General features: G+C 38.4%; 1 protein-coding gene across 7 annotated transcripts in view; it reads left to right on the top strand.

Moving 5' to 3' along the window:
• Positions 1–18692, top strand: part of MTMR3 (myotubularin related protein 3) — a gene marked incomplete at its 3' end in the record, with an annotated part of 134454 nt that overhangs the window by 86104 nt on the left and 29658 nt on the right. For 5 of the 7 annotated variants that reach the window (XM_080822072.1, XM_080822070.1, XM_080822073.1 and 2 more), the window contains 4 exons: positions 4658–4747; positions 5362–5478; positions 13219–13301; positions 15501–15667. In XM_080822072.1, the coding sequence (XP_080678198.1) occupies positions 4658–4747; positions 5362–5478; positions 13219–13301; positions 15501–15667 (457 nt within the window). Of the gene's footprint in view, positions 1–4657; positions 4748–5361; positions 5479–8342; positions 8376–13218; positions 13302–15500; positions 15668–18692 lie in introns of all 7 variants that reach the window. The other 2 variants (XM_080822071.1, XM_080822067.1) reach the window with 1 other exon arrangement.

The raw sequence follows: 18692 nt of genomic DNA, 5'->3' as shown, positions 1-18692 counted from the left end.
TAGTGTTTCCTACCTTTCCCCTCTTGCTTTTTGTGAGAAAAATCTTCCTAAAATCAAGATTCCTCTTATCTTTTCTAGGTCTTAAGTGTAAATACTCAATGATCTTTGGGTCAGGAGCTACCTCTTAATAATGGAAATAGAATTGGTTAAAAGAAAAAAAAAGGTAACACTTAACAGAAAAATGAGTTCCTTTCAAATATAACTGTATCCCTTGTTACTCCTTCACTCAGTCATTGACCTTGGAGGAAATGACTGAAAAGGGATAAAAATGGAACAGACTGACACAGATTTCTTCTTTATCTAACAAGTTATTTTGGTGTTTATGGGAGTGGAGCCTTTTTACAAACCTTTGTATACCCCCAAGTAATTTTATTTTTAGAGGCTCTAAGCCACATGATATTAACCTTACTGAAATACACTGCATTGATTAAACTTTTTTTTTTACTATGAGAAATTGAATTTTTTATACTTTAACTTTTATAATTATTTATCAGCCATAATTTCTTAATTCATCATGGTAAATACCTCACAGCCCTAGGGATGTGACTCTGTTGACACCTGATTTGTTTTCAGATATAACAAGACTTTATTTAATGATGACTGATGTTTTGTAAATTTTTTTTTGGATTTCATGAGCCATTTATAAAGCTGTTAGTTTTTTTTTTTTAGAACTTGAAGTCAGTAATGTCTTTCTATATTTTAAATATCAAACCTTTAAAAGGTAAAATTCTTCTGCCTCAAAATAAAGTGGGTGGATGGAATGGGCCCAGTCAGCTAGTAGCCAAGAGACTGCTTTTATGGTGGTAGATGGGTGAGGGATTGTTACTCAATTTCTGTATGGCTCTTCTGGTCACAGATTAGTGCTGGAAGAATGGTTTTAGAGGAAGTGTGACTTCAAATGAGCCCACTTGAATGGTATTTTGAGTTGCAGTATAGTAGATAGAGCTATAGTTTTCCCAACTCTGCTTTGAGGATCCCTTCTTACATTGCTGACTTATTGAGGACCCCAGAGAGATTTTGTTTACATAGGGTATGTCTGTCTATACTTTATTAGAAATTAAACCTGAGAAGTCTTTAAGATGTTCTTTTGTTCATTTAAAAACAGTAGTAACTGGGACGCCTGGGTGGCTCAGTGGGTTAAGCCGCTGCCTTCGGCTCAGGTCATGATCCCGGGGTCCTGGGATCGAGTCCCGCATCGGGTTCTCTGCTCCGCGGGGAGCCTGCTTCCTCCTTCTCTCTCTCTGCCTGCCTCTCTGCCTACTTGTGACCTCTGTCTGTCAGATAAATAAATAAAATATTTAAAAAAAAAATAAAATAAAATAAAAACAGTAGTAACTGGGGTGCCTGGCTGGCTTATTTGGTAGAGCACGCAACTCTTGATCTTGGGGTTGTGGGTTTGAGCCCCATGTTGGGTGTAGAGATTACTTAAAATCTTAAAAAAAAAAAAAAGTAACAAAAACCAACTAAATGTTAACGTAAGTAACATTTTTGATGAAAAATAACTTTTTCCTTATCCAGAGATAGTGTAAACAGTGGCATTATTTTAAAATTTTTACAAATCTCTTTAATGTTTTGCTTAATAGATGATAGCTAGATCCTCATAACTACTTTTGCATTTAATTTGTTAAAATTTGTTGAAAAAAATGTTGAAAAATATGAAGTAAATCCAGCCTCACATGGATATATAGTTAGAAGAATATTTTAATAGTTTTTCCGTCTGGAGAATATTGTGTGTATTCTTCTGTTATACCAAAGCAAGGAATATATGTTCCTTTTTTGGGTGGGGGGGACAAGTAATATTTCTTTAAGGGTTAGTTGCATTGTGGAATCTGAAACCGTATCAGTGAACTTACTACATTCTATTACATTTTTTAAAAGATTTATTTATTTTAGATGGGGCAGGGGCAATGGGAGAGGGAGAGAGAATCCTAGGTGGACTCTGCACTGAGTATGGAGCTGGACATGGGACTCGATCTCACGACCCTGAGATCATGACCTGAGTTGAAATCAAGAGTTGGACAGTTAACTGACTGCACCACCCAGGTGCCCCAATATATTCTATTACATTTAAAGCCATTGGTCTATCTTGCACTTTAAATGGATCTTTTTTATCCGTGCATGATTTTGTAACATTATGCATTTGTCATTTTGAAAATAATTGTTAATTGAATAATGTTCATCTTTCAAATATAGACCTATTTCTCTATATAATTTCTTTTATTATTTTTTTTCTTTTCTTTTTTTTCTGAAGATTTTATTTATTTGACACAGAGAGATCACAAGTAGGCAGAGAGAGAGGGGGAGCTAGGCTCCCCACTGAGCAGAGCGCCCAGTGCCGGGCTCGATCCCAGGACCCTGACCATGACCTGAGCTGAAGGCAGAGGCTTAACCCTCTAAGCCACCCAGGCGCCCCTACTTTTTATTTTCTTAAGTAGGCTCCAACACCCAGCATGGAACCGAATGTAGGACTTTGAACTCACCATCCTGAGATCGAGATTGAGACCTGAGCTGAGATTGAGAGTTGGATGCTTAACTGACTGACCCACCCAGGCATCCCTGTAATTTCTTTCAAAAATCACACTTGGGGGTGCCTGGGTGGCTTAGTTGGTTAAGTATCTGCCTTCAGCTTGGGTCCTGAGTTGGGCTCCTTGCTCAGCAGGAGCCTGCTTCTCCCTCTGCCTGCGCTTCCCCCTGCTTGTGCATGCATGTGCTGCTTCTCTCTCTGACAAATAAATAAATGAAATCTTAAAAAAAAATGAAAATAAAAATCACATTTGGTAGTATTGGCTCTGATTTTGTCAGAAAAGTCTGCTTAAGTATTGGCAATCTGTGGAGCTCTTCATTTTAGCAGATGATGGGTTTTCCAAGATTCAAATTTTCACATAAAAGCTTTATCATTAGTAATTAATGATGTCATTTGTAGGAAAAAAATCCTGCCAGTTTAAGTCTGAATTATAGTTTGTCAGATGTTCTTTCAATTAAAATGGTATTTAATGGAAAAAAAAAAAAACTGGTTAGTTCAGCTGGTAACTAAAACAGTTGCACAGGGAACCTAGGTGGCTCAGTCATTAAGCGTTGGCCTTAGGCTCAGGTCATAATCCCAGGGTCTTGGGATCTGAGCCCCACGTTGGGCTCCCTGCTAGGTGGGGAGCCTGCTTCCCCCTCTCCCACGCCCCCTGCTTGTGCTCCCTCTCTCACTTGTCTCACTGTCAAATAAATAAAATCTTTAAAAAAGAAAATAAAAAACAACCGTTGCACAGATGCTTTACCTTGAGACAGCCGTAACATGTCAGTATGTAGCAGAAGTGTTTCATGTTATTTCCTATATAAAAAAAGACTGACCAAAGAGCCAAGATTAAATAAAATTTTATCATTTTTCCTCTGCTTTATCAAGGACATCTGAAGTGAAATTGGTGTCATTGCTTATACTAAGGTGTCAGTAGTTTTATCTGTTAATTCTTTTTGTACTGTTAGTACAAAGGTCAATGTGAAAAAAGGCAGATAATATCTCAGTACTAATGTGAAAGTGTTTCTGACCACATAGAGCTCCTGAAAGGTCCCAGAATCTGTAGGTCTCACTTTGAGAGCCACATTAGTAGTGTTACTGTGTTATGATTAAGATTGCTATTAGGTAAAACCGTAAGTGGGTTTATAGTTAGGATTTATAGGTAGCATGTTATTTATAGGTAGGATTTATTTTTTCCTTTGAGGAAATTTAAAGAATTGCTGGAATTGTGTTAAGCAGAACATGTAGGTAGAACTTTCCTCTAATTAGTGGTTATAATTCTTAGTGCTGTCAGAGGACACGATATGGCTTTTGCTCTTGTAAAATGTGCTGTATAAAACAGATTCTATAATAATTTACAGTTAGGCTTTCCAGTAGATTGCTTTACTCCTGTCTTCCTAAACCACAAAAATTCATAATATAAAAAACTACTTTTTAAATACACATTATAATTAGTTCAAGTGCCATTTAGATGAGAATTTAGTGCTTCTTTTTTTGAAATTGTCGTAATAGAAATGTTTCGTAATTTAAGGCAGATTAAACTAGGGACAGTGGTTCACATGTTTTCAGTTTTTGAGGGATTCAGTTCCTAAACTTAAATTTTTAAAGAAACCTTTCCATTGTGGAATTCTCACATCTAACCAAAGTAGACACAATGGTTTTATGAACCCCTGCTTTTCCCAGTTTTCTCAGTTATCCCTCATGGATAATCCTGTTTCATTTGTTTCCCAGTCACTTCCTTTCTACCCTTCCCCCTCCAATTATTTTGAAGCAAATTGTAGATATCACATCATTGAATTCTTCAGTAATTTAGGATATAGCGTTCAAAAATAAGAATTTAAGGTTATAACAAAGAGAAAAAACTGTCTTGGTTTCTCTTACAAGTAATGTGTTATAATTTATTTGTGCTTAGTAAAAATGTTTTTTATGCTCAAAACTTTTTTTTTACCCCCATCCATGTACTCTCTCACTAGAGACACCTTATATATTGGATGGAACACTTTGGGGATGAATATTTTTTCCTTGAGCTTTCTGCCTGTTCACCTTGGTAACTGGACTCTGAATTGTGATCATGCTACTAGACATGGCAGAAAAATAAAATATGGATGGCTGAGAGCTTTGAAATTATTTAAAGGTTTTGGGTTTTCCTAGGATGAAGAGACTCGGCACAGCCTTGAGTGCATCCAGGCCAATCAGATTTTTCCCAGGAAGCAGCTGATCCGGGAGGATGAGAATCTTCAGGTAATTATAGGCCACTTTGATTATGAAATAAGTATTTAGCCTCATAGTAACAGTGTAGCAGAGCTAATGGATTGAAGTAATGCACTGTATAATTTTGTTTTTCCCTAAACCATACTCATAGTATAAATGCAACCTGGAAAACAATCTTTTTATTTTATTTATTTATTTTTAAAAAAGATTTTATTTATTTATTTGATACAGGGAAAGAGATCACAAGTAGGCAGGGAGGCAGGCAGAGAGAGTGGGGGAAGCAGGCTCCCTGCCGAGCAGAGAGCCCAATTCGGGGCTTGATCCCAGGCCCCTGGGACCATTACCTGAGCTGAAGGCGGAGGCTTAACCCCGTGAGCCACCCAGGCGCCCCACAATCTCTCTTTTTAGAAAGACTTATTTCTTGAGAATTCGTTATTTGGGAGGATCATCTCTGTCATTCCTTCAGTAGTCTAGAATTTGAATAACCAGGTATATTTGATATGTGGATATAAATCATCCTTTTTAAGTCCCTTATTTATTTATTTTTGAGTGACAGGTCTTTATCATCCATTTGTCCAGCCTGTGCTTGAAGACTTTGCTTTACTGCTTTAGAACTCTGAAAGGTTTCTTTTTCCATTTTGAAGGTTCCTTTTCTCGAACTTCATGGAGAAAGCACAGAGTATGTGGGCCGTGCTGAGGATGCCATCATTGCCCTTTCTAATTATAGACTTCACATCAAGTTCAAGGAGTCTCTTGTTAATGTAAGTGATTACCAGCTGTTTTCCCACTAAAGTAGAGGGAGAAAGGAAGTTAAAAACAAATTGTTAATGTTCTCAAAGAGAGAAGTGCTATACACAGTTGGGTATGAAAACATTGTGTGCTCTGCTTTTCTCTCTCTCACTTACTTCAGCACTCAGGGGACACTAGGTTAACAAGCAGCTCTTACTCTTGATTCAAAATGATAAACGTAGTTGTCAGCTGAATTGTCCATTTTTTAGTAACACTGAACGATTTGTAGTAGGTAATGGTGTATCATTAAGCTTTATAAGGGTACAAAGGCTGTATAGGCTTTTATTCTTCAATCTTTAGTATTTAACAGCTGCCTCAGTTGAGATAATTTCTGGGACCTTGATGTCAAGTGATGAGGTGTACTTTGAACTCCATGTAGACTCTCATTATAGGATGAAGTTAATGCTAATTGCTTCTTAGTGTAATAATAAGCATGGATGTTAAATACAATGTTTATTTGCATAATGGACTGTATTACTGAAGAAAAGGGAGGCCCTCAGTTCTCAAGAGTGCATTTACCCTTTTCAGTTATGAGGGTATTCTCAGTGAACTGGTTCTTCAATGCACTGCCATCATTAGTTTTCAGTGAATGTGCCTTCACCACAAAGATATGCAAGTTCATATACTTCCACAAAATGAATGCCTTCTTCCTTTTTCCTTTGCTAGTATTGTGGCTTTCTTCCTACAGTTTGATTTGAGCCCTGAGAAATGTATTAAGACTTCTTATAAAAGTTCAGGACTCTCCTTTCATTCAGACTTTACATTGTGTGTTTTGGGGTTCATTTTGGGTTCTTCGAAATCTGTCACTTAAGTTCATTTTACTCAGTGGTCCAGAAGTTACCTAACTCCTTTGTCAAATTCTTTTGTTTGTTGAAATGCTGTCCTTTTTTTAATGATTGGCTTTTATTATTTATGTAGTATTATTATTTTTTGTAGTTAAAAATTTATATCAAAGAGCTCTTTTGGCCTGAATTTTTCCTGGCGTGTAGATCTGGGCTCTGACTGTCCATCAGCTAAAAATACACATTGGATTCATCAAGGAAAGAGGCATGCTGTGCATTCATACCATATAGCACAGTATTCAGAAGGGTCCATTTGATATTGGGTGGTCATGATAGGAGGGAACAGGATGAAAACTCCTATAAAATCCTGGCAGCCAGAATTTGCTTCCCAGCCACTGTGAAAGTAAGGACAGTAATAATTAGTAGAATTGCCCAGTTTAATCTTGTTTTAAATTATTTATCTGATTGGAATTAATGAAATTGTAATTAAATTGCATGAGGGGATGATACAGTTTCATGTTATTGTATTTTTCCATATTGTCCCCTATTTCTCAACTTACTGCCTTAGAGCCAGGTATTTCAGACGTTATTTTTAGATTTATTTGGAAATAGGGTCTGTTGGAAAGAAAGCATGGATTTGATCATGTCATTTACCAGTCTAAGGCCTCCAGTGTTTCTTCAGTATTTCTAAGATGAAATTACTTAGCATGGTATCAGGCTAAGTGGTGTGATCCTTGGTCTCTGCCAGCTTTTCTGTCATTTTCTCTCTTATCCTCTTTCTCCCCTTTGTATTATTAGTAAAACCACCCTCCTTAAAGTATTCAGCCACACCTCACACCTTTGAATTCTCTCTCTTGTTTCCTGCCTGGGGAATTTCTCTTCATCTGTCAAAACCCAGTTTAGGTGGTAACTTCTATGAAGCCTTTCTCCGTTCCCTCCCTGACAGTTTGTTACCCTTGCCTCTGACTTCTTTAGTATCTCAAGCATGCCTTTACAACACTTACGAGATGTGTTATAATTTTTTGGTTCTTCATCTTTGTATCTTCAGAATTAGCATGTTTCCTGGTGCTGTGGTATTCAGTAAATATTAAGTGAATTGAAGTTAATATGAGTTTGAAATGGATATTAGACCATTTTAAAACCCCTTTTGGGCTTAAAGCTCATTTAAAAACAAATTTCTGTGTGACTAGGGCTGTGTCATCATCATCTCTAACAGTAGTATATGAGTAGTAGGCTGTTTACTGTAATTGTTGATCCCCCATTATGATTGAGGTATAGTGCTTAAGAAAACTTACACTGTTCTTACTTTTGACCCATTTTCTCACCTAAAAGTGTTATCTCAGCATAATAACCCTCTAAGGCATAGAACCTGCATGTCATGTAAAAGTCCCAAGATAATTGCACTCAGAAATGGTTGTTGAAAAGTATTTTGGCATTGCAGCAACTTTAAACATTTCAAATCAAGAGACACTGGGATTTCTCCATACAAATACTCACATCATGGTTAGTGCTAAGGTTCTTAAACCTGTGGTTACTACTTCACAAAACAGTGGCTGTTCCTGCACTAGGTCCTTAGGGGAGACCAGAGAGTTGGTGGTGTCGCCCCACCTTTACTTTTCCCTTTCCCCTCTCCCCTCCCCTCCTCCCTCCACTCCCCTCTCCTTCCTTCCTTCCTTCTTGCCTTTTAAATCAACATATTTAGCACTTTAGAAAATGACTTACCATCAAGTTTTAAATAGCTACCTGATATCATATATTCTCTTTTAATTTTATAGCACATTGAATAAAACATGCCTGTAGATTTAGATACCATAACATCATTACTTTAAATATATTCACTGGGTATCAGTTTTCCAAGTCCTAGCATAAAGAATGTCTATAGGAGAGTTCATTTGTAACATTTAAGGTATGAATTGCTCTCATTCTGTGCTTTTCCGAAACTGTATTTTTGCATATGTACAGGTACATTTCTTTGCTCAGCTCATTTATAAACAAGTAAGTGTTCAAGTGAATTTATGAAAATTTAAAACAATTTTTGTTGTGTAATTCAATAGACTGCCTCTCAATCTGCTGCTTCTGAAATCCCAGTAAGTAGCATGAGAATCCTAGGTGGTTTTTGCACCTGTGCTTTGGAACAAGTTGGTTTTGACTGTCAGAAGCTCACCTTGCAAAGCAGCAGAATTTGTCCTCTCTGCATGAGTCCCTTCCATTTTACTAGACAAAGTGCTAGTGGTACACTATGATGAGAACAATTCGTGGAGTGAGGAAAAAGCCCCATAGTGTGTACATAAACAGATGGAATTGTGATCCTCAAAAAATGTAAAGTGAATTTCAACTAGGAATAATTTATAAAATCAACATTAGTATTTAAAAAGACAGTAGAGCTTCTATTTCCAGGCTGGCCTGTTAATGCTTTTTAGGAGAAATGTGCAAGTGTAGCAGCTGCAAACATTTTCCTTAGCATTTTTTCACATTCTTTTATTGTCTAACTGCAGTATAGCAAAAATCTTTATTACCCAAGTATCAGAAGGAGGTTACTGTCAACCCTTCCTTCATGCACCTGGGCTGCAGTATTCATATGCTAGCAGAGGTCTCTGAATCAGTGCTAGAAGAACAGCTTGTAAATATAAAAGGTGAGCAGTAGATTTGGGATCTTTAACTGGTGACAGTCTTCTTCTGACTGGTTTTTATATAAGATTTAGGGCCCAAATACTTCATAGCTTATTACAGATTTTAGGTTTAGACTCATTATTTTCACTTAGTTACTGCCATTTTTAATTCAAATGGATGTACAGAATTAGTACTTTTCATTCAGGCTATAAAAAGGGCATTGTTTTTAAAAGGTAGACCTATCCCACTTTTAAATTCCGGTGCTTAAAAATACTGCACACGTGCATGTCCACACACACAAACCGAGAAAGAATTAAAGTAAACATAGTAGGATATGATGACGTAAAATTCCCTCTGGAGTGAGATAGTACTATGGATCTTTAATACTGTGCATGTCTATTATAATTTTTAACTGCTGCTCTTCTGCTTTTTTGGATTGATGCTCTTATGAATTTTGATGCCCCTGATGTAACTGTTGGCCTTTTGAGGAATTAACAGCACTGAGTGTGTTTGATGCATTGTTTGAGCATGAGTTTGGTGGAGATTATAAGAGGAAAATCACTGTAAAGGAAGTTAGAATTATCTTGCAGGAAGAAGGTAGAGGGGAAAGAAGCAAAAAGAAAATGAGTTGCTATAAAACACTGAATCAGTGTGCTAGGGAGGATTTGAATGTATGTGACTTTAGATTTTTTTGCACTCTTCCAGGGATAGAACTGTACATAAGGAATCTGGTTTTTCCTCTTGTAGGTCCCTGGTGGAGAGGCCACTTAGTTCTCAGAGAAACATTAAAGTAGAGCTCATATGGCAAGGGAGGGGCAATCTTAGAGGAAGAAGGAAAGGTGCACCATTATAATGGAAGGAGCTTGGGCTAGAAGACTGGTGCGTGGATACTGGTCCTGTCTTTGCCACTAGCTTATAGTGTAGAAGCTTAACCTCCCTGGGCTGTAAAATGGCCTGGATTCAATGGTATGGATTGAAGACAGTCTATAATTGTTTGCTAATAGGGTCGAATATGGGGTTTGCCTGGTTACAGAAATGGTAAGAGATCCTCTTGATGTGTGAGGAAAATTGAGAAACCTAAAGCAATGGAGCAGGCCTTAAAAAAAGGTAGAGAAACTTAGTGTGTTTTGGTTGGGTGTGTAAGAGGAAAAGAAGGCCTGTTCTGCCTTTTTGGAAGGGGAGGCAGTCTGTGGAGGGAACATTGAAGGGAACGTTGGGGTAGAAAGGAGAAGAAAAAAGGGAGTTGTTCATTTGGTATATAAAATCACGTATTTCTCTCTTATATGTCTCTTTTTTTAAATTGCTGCATATTAAACTTCCCTGCATGTGACAGTCTGCATGAGCATTAAAATCTGTTTTCCATATCTATGACTTGAGTACACATGGTGGTTTCTGGTGACTTGCTAGTAGTATCTGCATACTAGCATCTGGTATTTTTAGCCTTCTTCCTTAAATCTGTGATGTTAAAATGTGTGAAAATTTGCATATCGAATGCATTTTAGGTAGCAAATATTTTGCATGCTCTAAGGTGTTTCGTTATTCTGGAAGTCTGGACACAGGCTGATTCAACAGTAGGGCATGTAAAGCTTATCTCTTCTTTATAGCACAGTAGCACAGGCTCATTCACTTCCTGCAGCAGCTGCTATTAGCATTAGTTGGTTTTCAGATTTTATAGTTATAAGGAAGGTGACTGAAGGGGACCTGGGATGCAGGTGACTTCTGAGAGGGCAGCCTTTCCATGTGGGTTTGTAAAGCTACTCTCACTCCACTCCACTCCAGACACTTCCTGTTCCCTCTGCCTGGGACTTCCTATGCTGTGACCATTTGATGTTCAGAAAACATATAGGCAGGTTGGAAATTGGTCCAAGGAAGTCAGGAAGTAGGCAGACTTAGTGGTAAAATTTTAGAAATTTGAGATTAGAATTCAGGCTTCTTAATTGCCATTCTTGCAGCCACTTTTGGGAAGGGAGAGAGAAGGGAAAGGGGTTATATTAAAACAAAGCAAATGCAATGTGAGAGTCTGTTACAGGGCATCCAAAAGCAGTATGAGAGTCTTATAGGGCACCCAAAGGACTGACCTGCAGACAAATCGGTGTCCTCTTCCAATCTCCATCTTTTTTTTTTTTTTATAAGATTTTATTTATTTATTTGGGAGAGAGAAAGTGGCAATGTGTATGTGTGTGCACAAAATTAGGGAGAGGGAGAAGCAGACTTGCCCCTGAGCAGGGAGCCTGACATGGGGCACCATCCTGGGACCCTAGGATCATGACCTGAGCCGCTTAACAGACTGAGCCACCCAGGTTCCACCTATCTCTATCTTTTTAATCTGTGCTCTTCCTTTACAGCTTATCTCTACCCGTTGATATATATTGTATTTTTCCTTCTGAGATGTACAGGTCTTGAAAGAATTTTTAGCTGCATCAGCTACAGTTTCTCACAGCACCTGGACTTAAAAACAGAGGGCCAGAGGCGCCTGGGTGGCTCAGTGGGTTAAAACCTCTGCCTTCAGCTCAGGTCATGATCCCAGAGTCCTGGGATCGAGCCCCTGCATGGGGCTATCGCTCAGCAGGGAGCCTGCTTCCTCCTCTGTCTCTGCCTGCCTCTCTCCCTACTTGTGATCTCTGTCTTGTCAAATAAATAAATAAATAAATAAAATCTTTAAACAAAAAAAAAACCCCAGAGGGCCAGAGTTCCTTTTTTCTCACAATACAAGATTTCTTCACGTACTCTCAGTCCTATTATGAGGGAACTTTTAGTTTATAGACTTAGAACTAGGCAAGAAGGTTCTGAGTTCTGAGGTAGAAACTCCCGTTTTCTGTATATATTATTTTGCTTGCTTGTTTAATCCCTGCCCCAGTTTCTGTTTATTTCTTTTTTTTTTTAAGATTTTATTTATTTATTTGACAGACAGAGATCACAAGCAGGCAGAGAGAACGGGGGAAGCAGGCTCCCTGCTGAGCAGAGAGCCTGATGTGGGGCTCCATCCCAGGACCTTGGGATCATGACCGGAGCTGAAGGCAGAGGCTTTAACCCACTGAGCCACCCAGGTGCCCCCCAGTTTCTGTTTCTTATCCCAGACATCCAGCACTGGGCTTCTTTTTGATTCTCACATCATTTTTCTGAGAGTTCTCTGCTGACTCTGGTAGGGCAGGGTTTGCAGGAAGCCTGTTTCTGAAACTGGCTCAGCTAATATGATGGCCACCTTGTGCAGGCAGCACTCTCTTGTTTCTGTGCTGGAGACTGCCTGTCTCTTCCTATGCTAAACATGAATTGTTGGAATGCTACTCGGAATTGTCAGAGCTACATTTTGCCTGGGTGTGATATAGTATAAGAGACAGTGGTCTACCCCTTCTCTAAGGAGTGAGTGTATCTACAATTATTTTACCAGGCTCTCTTGAGAAGTTTTAGAAATTAGTTTCTGAAACCAAGGGTTGAGTCAAGGTGAATTGAGCCAAGAGGGGGAGGATTCTCATATCAGCTTGAAGATTTGTCACCTGTTAAGATGCTTTCCCTATCTGCCTCCCTTTCCTTCTCCCAGCCCTCTCCACTATTGTCCTTACTTCTGTGTTCTGTAGAGTCTGCTCACTGGATTGGCAGGGAGAGAACCATTCCAGCTTGTTCATACATCAAGCCCCACTTGGCAGACAGGGATCTTCCTGGTCTTTTGAAGCAAATTAGACCTAGGTAGTTTTAGGACCTTTGACCACTGCGTGGCCTGCTCCCTCCTCTTTGATGTTTATTCTAACATTTAGATGTTAGATGGGTCTATTCTACTGAGCACAGAGTCTGACAAGCAACCACATCTTTCCTGTGTGGCTTGTGGGCAGTTTAGATCTCCAGTGTTTTTCAGGATGTTCCTTTGCTAAAACAAAGCCACAAGTCCACTTTGTTGTTTGGGGTAAATAAGTGTAGTCCTACTGTCACCTTGATCTGCAATTCTTCTCTGTGAACAAGACCAGATTACCACTCTGGTTCCCTTCAGCTGCTTTGTCATTGCAAATCACAGCTAGCTGTAGTGTGTAAAGTAGTACCTGGAGAGATTGTGATTTTGATACTTGAGAGATGACCTGTTTCCCTGTTCTTTCATTCTTTGTCTTCATGCTCAGACATGACTTGAGGCTGTTGATTTAGAGGGAAAGGAGGGGAAACCCTAATTGACTCAGTAGTAAGTCACTTGAACACTACTGATTCAGATAAATTTGTGGCTTTGTTTGCTACTTTCCCTTGTAGAGCTTTTGGATCTTTCTTGTTGAACCCACTGAGAAAACTGCGGGATTAATGCCTTCTTGACTAAGGGGTCTTCATCTTTTTTAATTGCAGGTTCCATTACAGCTTATAGAAAGTGTTGAATGCCGAGATATATTTCAGCTTCATTTGACTTGCAAAGACTGCAAAGTTATCAGGTATGTGATGTGTTAATGCTGTTTTTTAGTGTGGAAAATATGTATTATTAAAAGAATGGATTAATGGTTTGGTAACAGAAAAACAGCTTTTGAGTGTCAGCCTTGTTAGGAATATTTTCTGAGTAGTTAGTGCCTGAAATATTTCATCTTTAGGCTACTTTCCTATTTGAAAAGTGATTTTTGAGTTTTTTACTTGGAAATAATTTCAGATTTACCAAAAAAACGTGCAACAGTTAAAATATTACAACGAACACCAATATTGTTAACATTTTACCCCATTTGCTTTATTGTTTGCAGGTGCTGTGTGTGTGTGTGTGTGTGTGTGTGTGTGTTTGAGTGATTCTTTTCTGAACTATTAAGTTCAGAAAAGAAAGTAAGTTATGTAATCCTGGCTTTTCACCCTGAAATACTTTGGTGTGCTTTCCTAAGAATAGGGATATTTTCTTACATAACCATGGTATCATTATCAGCTTCACAACTTTACACTCATAATACTTTTATCCAGTCTACTATCCTTGTTCCAATTTTATCATTTGACCTAATAATGCCCTTTATAGCATTTCTCTCACCCCCACCTTATTCAGGATAGGATCCATGCAAAGTCAGGTATTGCATTTAGTTGCTGTGATTCTGTAGCCTTCTTAGTTTTTTTAAAATATGTATTCATCCATTTTATCTTATTTTATAATTTATTTACTTTATTCATCCATTTGTCAGAGAGAGCGCACACACACAAGCAGGGGGAGTGGCAGGCAGAGGGAGAAGCAGGCTCTCCACTGAACAAGGAGCCCAATGGTGGGACTCGTCCCAGACCCTGGGATCATGACCTGAGCGGACACCTAACTGACCAAGCCGCCCAGGCACTGCTCTAGCCTTCTTTACTCTGAAACATTTTTTCACTCCCTTTTTTTCTTTATGACATTCACATTTTAAAGAATATATTCTTTCAATTGAATGTTTCTCATTTTATGTCTGTACAGTGTTTCCTTATGATTAAATTGAGGTTCTGTATTCTTGGCTACAGTACTGTATGTGTAGGTTGTAACCTTCTCAGGGTGCTCTATTACATCTGGAGGCAAGCACTGTCCATCTGTCCCTTATTGGAGATGTTAATTTTGATCATTCTTGTTGAGGTGTCACCTGCTTTCTGTGTAATTTCTTCATTTCTCCCTCATAACGAATAAACTGTCTAGAGAAGGCACTTTAAGACAATGAAAATATCCTGCTTTTTGTCAAGTTTCTCCATTGATTTAACATCCATTATGGTTTTTATTTGATACAGTCTTTACTCTAATGATTGCGAAATGATGCCTGAAATGTGTTTTTAAATTTAATAGCTCTAGAAGTTCTGAATTCCCTTATCTCTTTGATTTTGGAGTGCCAGTAAACACTTTTTGTTGGCATATTGATGAGCCATATTGATTGGAATGAGCAAGAGGTTTAAGTGACCTCCTTGGTTTTAAGATATATAAGTTGCCTTTTAGCCATTGAGATTGGCTTGCTTTTGATAGATGCTAACTACAACTTACACTTAAAAAGCTTGTTTATTAATTACTCAGTTTAAACACTCTGCATTTGAAAAGGTGAAGTATTTTTTGCCCTAGTTGAATCAAACAATATGTACCTAAAATTACAATTTCTAATAGAATTGTTTGGTTCTCTACATGGTCACAGCTTAAAGTTTCAGGGTCTTATTTTGGATCTATAGTTGCTGATTTATTCTAATTGATGAGTTAGATTTTGAAATTATTATCAAACTGGCCAAAAGTTGTGCTGTGATTTATTTTTGAGCTTGGTTTAGGAGAAGTTCTTTTTGTTTTGTTACAACCTATTTCTTGACAACCTTTCTAAAGCTTTGGTGGAAGACATAGAAGGAAACCTTACTCATGAAAGAGAACACTGCCATTTTACTTTAATAATTACCATTAATCAATCTCAGAAGCAATTTCATCAGCCTAAAAAGTTTTTCACACGTCCATTTTTTTCCTTTTTGACATTTTGTACCATTGGCTAAAATTTATTTGATCTCTTTTTATCATAAATGATGAACGTGTGAATGGCCACCTCTGATGCTCTTTTGATTGTAGCTGTCACTGCACCACTGCACCAGGACGTAGGCACTCTTGAAATGGTGACTTCCCTCAGGTTTCATTGTCAGCCATGTGCTAATTACATCCATACTTGTTTGGCTTTACAAAGGTGTCAGTTCTCAACCTTTGAGCAGTGTCAAGAGTGGCTCAAGAGACTGAACAATGCAATCCGACCACCTGCGAAAATAGAAGATCTATTCTCATTTGCATACCACGCTTGGTGCATGGAGGTCTACGCCAGTGAAAAAGAGCAACATGGAGACCTGTGCAGACCAGGTAGACCTTTCTAAAATGTGCAAATACTGTCTTTTTTGAACTACTGTTTGAGGTACCCTTCACATGAAATGGGACTCTAAGCATACGTGTATTCATTTGTTATCTATTTTATGGAGCACCTAGCATGTGCCCATCACTTCTAAGCTTAATAGAACATGTTTCCTGCCTTTCAGGGGAAGGGAAGAACACTATATTTGGTATCACTGTCTATTGGGCCTAAAAACAACTATAGTGTGGTTTAATGGGGGTTGAAAGGAGCCTAGTGGAAGGGAACCATGAGTATTGTATAGACATTTGGGAAGACTTCACATTCACAGTAGCTTTTGAAAAGGCTTTGAAGGTAGAATAAGGAAGGGTTCATTGATTAGAGAAAGGGGGAAAATGTTAACACAAGTTGCGTGAACAAAGGTCCAGAGGTATGTGAAGGTGGCGTGCAGAATAGTGGCATACAAAATGGCCTTTCCCTATCTTCTTATTTTCATGTCAGAGATTTCCTGTCCCTACCCCTTTCATCTCCTAGGTGATGAAACAGGTCTAGAGAGGCCAGGTGACTTTCCTCGAGACAAATAGAGAAGCCGAGCTTATGCTGGAGTCCAGGCCTCCTGCCTTCCCAGGAGATCTTTGTTCCACTCTGTCTTTTTCCCTCAGAAATGGCTTGGATCAAGTTCATGTTATTTCTCCACGTGTATTTTTCTGTAAACTTTAGGCTGCCATAAATAGAACTTTGTTGGTCCAACACTCAATCTTTATTATGTCCAGCCTGGAAGCAAAGTCTTGAATTTCTTTTTCTTTTTTTTTTTTCCTTTTTTTTTTTTTTTAATTTCTAAGCAATGAAAAGTTGTGAGGCTCCTTCCAACTCAGCTTACTCTAGGGACTTTTTTCTTTAAACCTCAGTTTTTAATCCTGAATTTTTTATCTTAACTGTTCTGCCCTGGGTCATTTTAAACATTTGAGGCTAATCTAGCTTTGCTTGTATCGCTTTGTTTCCTGGCTCATAATTAAAATATAACAGTAAGCATCATCTTATTTTTAAAGATGCTTTGATATATACTTTTGTTTGACCCTCATGACCTCATCAAGCAGGCAGGATAGACTGAGTCTCTGTTTTGGGAGCCACAGAAATGGGACTCAGAGATAAAGCCTGCTGCCGGGTCCCACTGCCAGTCAGTGACAGAGCTAGGACTTAACCCCAGTTCTCAGCTGTTGAGAGTTGACTGTGTGGGGTGCTGTGCATGCAGAGACAAAAAACAGGTACTGCCCTGTGGATTCACAAGGAAAGCCTCAGGAATCCAAGCTACCCATGAGCCTGGTCAGGCCAGTGAAACCCGGAGTCAGCCACAGGAGTTCACACCATCCTGGAAAAGGTTATGAAAATGTGCTTGAACTGTGTCTGACTTCACTCCATCATTCATTGCATCTTTTTCATTTTCCTTCATTATTGAGATGCCATCGTATTTTGTTATTGTTGTTGTTCATGGCTCTTTTCAAGTTTTTCTTTTTTTAAGGTAAAATTTACATACAGTGAAATGCACAAATCTTATATGTATTTTTGCTGAATTTTTAGTCAATGTGTCTTACTACATTTTTACTCTCTACCATTTCCTAAGATAATGAAGTTAGGGAGTTCTGTCTAGTTGCATAATGTTATATAAGAACTTCAGTTGTTAAAGAGTCCTAACCCTAATGGGCATACCCCTAGTTTTAGGTGGTTAGTCAGCAAGGCTTGCTTTTTCTCCTAACCTGTTTTTTCACAACGACAGACTGGAAATTGCTCATCTCTTTAGATGACTCCTTATTTCCTTGATAAAATTAGTTTCTTTTGGATTTAAGCCATCTCCTAGGCTATTGCTAAGGTGTGCCAGGTCAGAACTTCACTCTTTTAATTATGGATGGTCATGTCTTGAGCTGAGATGACTTCTGTTCCCAGATCCTTCTCTTCCTGATGATACCTGGTATTCTTTGGCTGCCAGAGCTTACAGATATCGACAGTGTTCTCTGTCTTTTCATTAGTTTGTGATGGGTGGAGGTATTTGGGGGGTAAAGAACTAATTTAAGAACTAGGGAACCTGAATTCAAACCCATGCTTTACCATTTAATTAAAAAAAAAAAATACTGGGCAAGCCATTTATCATCTTTGTACTTCAGTTTCCTTTGTTCTTCAGACTGGGACATTCCTGTTCTTCCTACCCAAGCCGATCTGGGTATCCCGAAGATCAAATCTGTTATTGCTGGAGAGTTCAGTAAATATCTGAGTGCTTCCTATGTGCCATGCTTGTCAGAACATTTTGGATTTTATGAATATACAAGGTTATGTATGCCATTGTAACTGATTGGTTGGAGCTTAATCGGAGTAAAGGTTGCATTATGTTTCTTTCTAATGTCACAAATCCACACTGAAGTTAACCTGCTACCACTTACATGGAATCTTACTGTACTTCAGTGACTTGGTTTGAGTGTGTTTATATATGTATGGCTTTTTCCTTTTTATATATTTTCACTGTGGAGTACAGAGGGAAAACTTGTTCCTAATAAAAAATACTGTGGTGGCATTTTTAAAGCCAGTCAACCTGGTTCTTTTGTCTCTGCCCAGTATTATTGAGTGTTGGTGGTGGCTACAGCATTACTCACCAAGTGGGAGCATACCAGACAACCACATTCTTACAAGTCATCTTTAGGGTGAGACAACACTTGAGATATTTCAAAGTGATGTCTTTGTATAATCTGCTCCAACATATGAGATCATAAGCACATAGACTCTGAAGAGTTGAAGTTAGTTTAGTCTTTTAGCAGTTAATAAAGGGTTTAATGGATTCTGTCTCTCTATGCCTAGTCTGCTAAGAGTAGAATGTGTCAGAAAGCGAAATGGGAAAATTGTATCATTGCCTTGTATTCATATAAATCTTAAGTTTCTGACTGTTGAAGCTGTCATAGTTAAGCCAGCCATATGGTGCTCAAAGCTCTGAGTCTTAATCTGCTTTGGAAGAAGTCTTAGTATTGCTATTGGAATTTACCTGTGAAACTTGCG

Source organism: Martes martes, assembly GCF_963455335.1.
Source record: "Martes martes genome assembly, chromosome: 13".
Taxonomy (NCBI): Eukaryota; Metazoa; Chordata; class Mammalia; order Carnivora; family Mustelidae; genus Martes; species Martes martes.
This window is presented reverse-complemented; position numbering and strand designations above follow the sequence as displayed.